The sequence below is a fragment of the Carassius auratus genome, chromosome 27 (assembly GCF_003368295.1).
Source record: "Carassius auratus strain Wakin chromosome 27, ASM336829v1, whole genome shotgun sequence".
Classification (NCBI taxonomy): Eukaryota; Metazoa; Chordata; class Actinopteri; order Cypriniformes; family Cyprinidae; genus Carassius; species Carassius auratus.
The window spans coordinates 7,193,204-7,199,203 of NC_039269.1; the positions used below are offsets into that span (position 1 = coordinate 7,193,204).

Sequence of the window (6,000 nt, forward strand, 5' to 3'; positions counted from 1 at the left end):
ATTTTGTTTTAGCATAGATAAAAACAAATACAAATAATGCACTTTTATTTTTAGTGCCATTTAAAATAACTCTTTTCTAAACTAATAAAAAAGGTGCTTAGTCATCAAATATGATTGCTGCTAAATTATTAATAATGCTGGTTATTATTATCAATGGTAAAGTTTTTGAAATGGAAATCTTTTCTAACATTATACGTGTCTTTTCTGTTAATTTGATCAATTTTGATCTGTTCTTGCTAAATTATTTATTATTTACAATAATCCAATAATAAGACGTTAATATCGTGGTGTATATTAGATGTATAATTGTCTGATTTGTAAAATTGTGTACAGTATATTAATATATATATATTACCTATAAAGCAACAGAAGAACTCCTGTGTGTCTCCTATCAAAATACAACAGGTGTTTGACTTGAAGCATATTCTACAGATAATTCATTAAGTTTTTTATACTACAGTAGGAGGACAAGCTGAATGGGCTTTACCGCCGCACATAATGCCGCGGCTGTGCCACGACATTAACTGAATTCAGTTGCATGCACATTTTTATACTACAGTAGTTTATAAGTTTATAAGTAGTTTATAGTTTATACGTTTTTTAATTCGTTTTTTATACTACAGTAGGAGGACAAGCTAAATGGGCTTTACCGCCGAACATAACGCCGTGGCGGTGCCGCGACATTAACTGAATTCAGTTGCATGTTAAAATAAGTTGCTTAATTCATAAAATGGAATTCAGTGGCTACCGTTTAAAAAAATTATAATTTGCTAGGTGGCGCAAAGGGATGAATTTTGAACTGACTGTAATATTAAATTGACAGATTGTAAACTAAGATGAAAGGACAAGTAAAACATCAATAGCATTATATTATAACATTATATAACTATAATTATAATGCAACCCCATGACAGTTAGAAATTTATAAAAACCCTTATTGTTGATACATTTTAGTCCATTCAACCATAAATCAGTTTTTTTGCTGAAACCCAAAATTAGGTTTGTACAGAGCATTGTATTAACGTGTGTTTTGGGCCTTGTGACTGTTTTCAGGTTCTGTGTCAGCTGAGTTTCTGGCTTCTGCTCAGACAAACTTTGATGGAGAGACAACAGAAGATGGAAGAGGAAGCAGCTCTTTGTGACGTCCAAATAGATGAGCAAAAAAAAGGTGGTGTCCTTTTTGTAACATACAGATTCAACCCTTTAATAGTCACTGCAGAAAATCTCTCCTAGTTGTTATATATTCGTAAAGAAATAACTTTCCATGTGGGTTGCAGAGGAAGAAAAAGAGCAAGAGGAAGAGGAGGGGGACGAGAACGACCTGATGCATGTGATTGGGAAACTAGTGATGGCTCTGCTGGTGAAATACTGGATCTATGTTTGTGGAGGAATGTTCTTCTTCGTCAGCTTCGAAGGAAAGATGGTCATGTACAAGATTATCTACATGATGATGTTTCTGTCCTGCGTGGCTCTTTATCAGGTGCTGCACTGCTGTCTAACCATAGAAAGCCTAGACACCACAAAAATAAAAGATATATTTTTTATGCAAAATAAAAAACTATGTATTCACAGAACTTACAGTAAAATTTGTAAAAAAATAGGCTTAATTTTATTCATATACAGTACTGTAGTTCAACCAGAAATGTATGTGTGTAATCTTTAAAAATATATTTTTTATAATGTATTATCTTTATTTTATTTTATTTTTTGCATCAAATGAAGCCTATTTTATATATATTTTTAAATATATAAAAAAAGAATATATATATATAATTTATGTAAATATAATTGATTATTATTATTTTATTGCATTTTTTGCATAAAATATGTCTGTTTTATTGTAAATTGCATATATCGTTTTTTTTAATATAATGCATATGTATAAATATATATGAGCTATATACCCAAAAATGTTATGATGAAATGGATTTGAACTTACATTTTTAGATGCACTATTCTTCTGAAGGTATTTGACAGAGCGGTTTTTTCTACTCAGGTGCATTATGAATGGTGGCGCAGGATCCTGAAGTACTTCTGGATGTCTGTGGTGATGTACACCATGCTAGTGCTCATCCTAATCTACACCTGTCAGTTTGAGAACGCCATCGCTACCTGGACCAGAATGACGGGGATAAGAGAAGAAGGGTGAGTTTCGAACCTCGTTAGATGTGTTTGATCGGTTGAAACCATACCATGCAGATCCCGGTCAGCTCTATTGTGGTGCATTAAACTTTGAATATGACTAATCTGAGGTGCAGAGTATTAGATTCAGGCCAAAATGAAAGTCAGATTAATGCAGTAATAGTTCTCTGTTTCTCTCTCAGACTGAAAGCCATGGGTCTGGAGAAGTACATCCTCTCTGATCTGTTCACCCGTATCTTCATCCCCACGTCCTTCCTGCTGGTCTGCATCCTGCACCTGCATTACTTCCACGACCGCTTCCTGCAGCTCACCGATCTCAAAGCCGTCATCAGCAAAGAGCAGAGCACCATTTACAGGTGAGAGACAGGAACAGGAAGTCACATCTGATGTCTAAACACAAATGCATCCCTGTGACCACGTGTCAAATCAACCATTTTCTTAGTGAAATAATCACTTTATCATTTCTAATGATTATTATTATTGCTGTCATTGCTCAAAATTATCATTAAAACATTATATAAGTCATTATTATTCATGCATAAAATTATTATTATTAAAACATAATATTTTATAGAATAATTGTGATAATTGTGTGTTATGTTACATTGCAATAGCAATGTCTTGCTGTAGTATTACTGTGCTCCTACTGAAGGAGTTTGTTTCATTCTCATTCCTCGTTTCCTCATTTCTTCATTTCTCTTCATTCATGATCGTTCTCTCTCTATTGAATCTGCTGCAGTGTCCTTCTTGTTGTATCTGTTAAATGCTGCCAGTCATCAGTCTTATTTATGCAAATCCATTTCTGATTTTAACCAATCATGTGCTCCCGTCTTTCCCCTGGCGTGCCTCACCTCTCAGCTATACTAAAGTCAGTGGTCGTATCTATCTGATCGTGGATAGGTGGGTGACTGCTTGTCTTTCTCTGGCATCCATGGAAATAACAGCCAATGTTCACCTTTTCCCTGAATTCCCACAATCCCTCTTTCTTCTCACCACTGTACACTCTTTTCTCTCTTAATGATAGCTCTTTTTTTTTAAGGTCCGTTAGATTCCTGAATAGATCCAAAAATGTATGATGTCTCACTTTAACTTCAACGTTTTATCAAAGTCAACATGAAACCGCATTCAAAACCATTTTATTTCCGTGTAGCATTCAATGAGGATGAAAAAATCCTTGTATTAACGGTTTATTTTATTTCGTCGTTTACTGATTGGAACGTCTGATGATTACCAGCACGTCAAATTGCTATTACAGTATTGCTGTATTTCTATTACATTTAACGGGTGCTAAAAGACTTGTTTGTAATATTTTAGAAAGGCTACTTTTCCTTCAACAGGAGCCTAAAATACTAACTAGAACGATGTTTGGCTGTTTGTTAACTGGTGTCAGTAATAGTAGCTGAATTAAAAATTAATGATGAATCCAAACATAGTGTTTACAATGATCACTAAAAATTGTGTTTATATCTCACAAGCTTCATGTGCAATGTGCACACTGCACCAATATTCAGTTTCCCACTGTTTGCACATGAAATTATCTTTATGCTTCTTTCGGTTCGATTCAAGTGTTTACATGAAGGCTTTTCTCTCCGATCGAGCCACCAGTCCGATTACTATCAGATTATTTGGTTGCACGTTAACTAGATAGTGTAGTGTTATTCAAATACTGTTATATCATTAATATATAAAAGACTGACAGTTACCATAAAATAATCAAAACAGATTCACAGGAAATAAAAATAGTTATAAAAGCAAAGAATACAAATTACAGAATATTTACGTAAAATGTATAAAAGCATTTAAGAATAAAATTTACTAAACTTTATTTGTTTTTGATATTTTTATTTAGCTTTAATGTATTCTCTGTTTCTGTATTAGTTGTTTTAACTTTAGTCCGTTTTTTTAAGTTTAAGTTTTACATCTAATATTTGTTTATTTAGTTGCAATTACTGACAATGTTTTATTTTTTTAACAGTTTAACAATAACAAAACGCTAGTTCATAGGGTGGGTTATTTACTTTGATAATTTTTTAGACATTTGTTTGTTTGTTTGTTTTTGAATAACATTTATGGCTAGAAATGTCTATCAAAATGCTAAATAGGGACGGTTTTGATTTCATGTTGACTTTAATCCTCTGCCTGCTCAAATGCATCCCAGAAAGTCCTTCTTGAGCCGCTTGACATCAGCGGTATATCCTGACGATAGTCCTGCTCTCAGACTCAGACTCAGGGAATGAATCTCCTCAGCATGTCTCTGAAATGCACGTCCTCTCCTCCTCAGAGAAACTCTGTCCCTCTTTCTCTGTCTCATCTTACAGTAATCTTCAGTTGTGTGAAACCTTTCATTGCTTTGATTCCGTATATTTCCATTCTGTAAATTGCTTCAACAGCATCAAGCAAAAAATCTCTTCTCCTCAGAGCAAGTAAGTGTGGTATAAACAAGGTAAAGCTTTGACATGAAATCGATCATCATGCAAGTGTTTAAACCCTTCATAGCAGCAAGACCATCCAGAAGAGTCCATCGCACTAAAGTCTGACTGCTGAAATATTTGTTTTGGTTTTTTGGTCACATGATTCATGTATGGCAGACATATGCATTGCTTCTTTAAAAAATAATAATGCAATCCAGCTTGTTCCTTACGGATCTAATGCACACGGCATCCATGTTTTCCACCCAAACCCTGCTTGTGGAATCCTGATTCAAGGTTTATTAGACACTAACATTCAAATATCTGTTTTATAACCCAAACCGAGCTAACTTGATCAGCATGCTATCTAAGGTCAGGGGAGGTATGGGTGGTTCATCAATTACAAGATCTTTTCTCTGACTTTAAAGGATTTTAAAGACAAAATGCTTTAAAGAAACACAATTTAAAAAATAATAATAATAATTCTAGTTTTAATTCAAATTTTACTGTGATTCCTTATTTTTATTTTATTTTTTTCTAATTTTTGTGAGTGTCAAAACATTGAATTTCACGGAATTTCTTTATATTGCTTTACATTAGAATTTCAGGGCACTTTTTAGCATATTTTCTTAAATACATCTAAATTAAATAAAATTAAATAAAATTAAATAAAATTAAATAAAATAAAATAAAATAAAATTAAATTAAATAAAATTAAACATATAACTTGTTTTTAAATAATCGCTTGTAAGTAGTACTGTCATACCAATATTTTCTTAAATTAAATTAAATTAAATTAAATTAAATTAAATTAAATTAAATTAAATTAAATTAAATTAAATTAAATATAAAATTTGTTTTTAAATAATCACTTGTAAGTAGTACTGTCATACCAAGCATTTTATTATTAAATTTCTATAAAAAACTTTTTTTTTAATGATAAAAATGAAAAGCAGAGTGATAGTTTGAAAAGCCAAAATGTATTTTAATTTTTAAATCCATTTAATCTTTATTAGGTATCATCATTACAATAGTTAATATTTGACCATTTTTAATTAAGAAATTATGCATTTGTAGAAATTCTAAACAGATGTACAGCAGATGTGTTGTTTTAGCATGCAAATCCAACTTTTTGCTCATAAAGTGAAGAATAAAAATCCACTTACTTAAAGGAGACTGCTGAAGGCTGTTATCAGATCTTTATGAAGATTCGCTCTAATTGAAGAATCACTCATATGTCACATGTATACTGTAAATGAATGAAGCAGCGTGTGTCTTTCTCTCCTAATGCACTCTTCCTGATCTCCAGACTGGCTCATCCTGACGGGAGTCTGGCGGATCTGACGATGATGAGCACATCTCCAGAGCCGCTGCTGAAGGAGGAGAAGGAGAGAGAGTCCATGGACAAGGTGCTGGTCGTGGACTGTGTGGAGGAGGAGGAGAAGAAGAA

The 6,000-nt window shown here is 32.8% G+C and overlaps 1 protein-coding gene across 8 annotated transcripts in view; it reads left to right on the plus strand.

The window, feature by feature from the left end:
- The window catches only part of piezo2b (piezo-type mechanosensitive ion channel component 2b), an 82,191-nt gene that overhangs the window by 37,846 nt on the left and 38,345 nt on the right, over nt 1-6,000 (plus strand). For 7 of the 8 annotated variants that reach the window (XM_026205528.1, XM_026205536.1, XM_026205535.1 and 4 more), the window contains 6 exons: nt 1,054-1,168; nt 1,278-1,480; nt 1,997-2,145; nt 2,325-2,498; nt 3,001-3,042; nt 5,860-6,000. The exon at nt 5,860-6,000 is cut by the window's right edge and continues 101 nt beyond it. In XM_026205528.1, the coding sequence (XP_026061313.1) occupies nt 1,054-1,168; nt 1,278-1,480; nt 1,997-2,145; nt 2,325-2,498; nt 3,001-3,042; nt 5,860-6,000 (824 nt within the window). The remainder of the gene's footprint in view (nt 1-1,053; nt 1,169-1,277; nt 1,481-1,996; nt 2,146-2,324; nt 2,499-3,000; nt 3,043-5,859) is intronic. The other variant, XM_026205530.1, reaches the window with a different exon arrangement.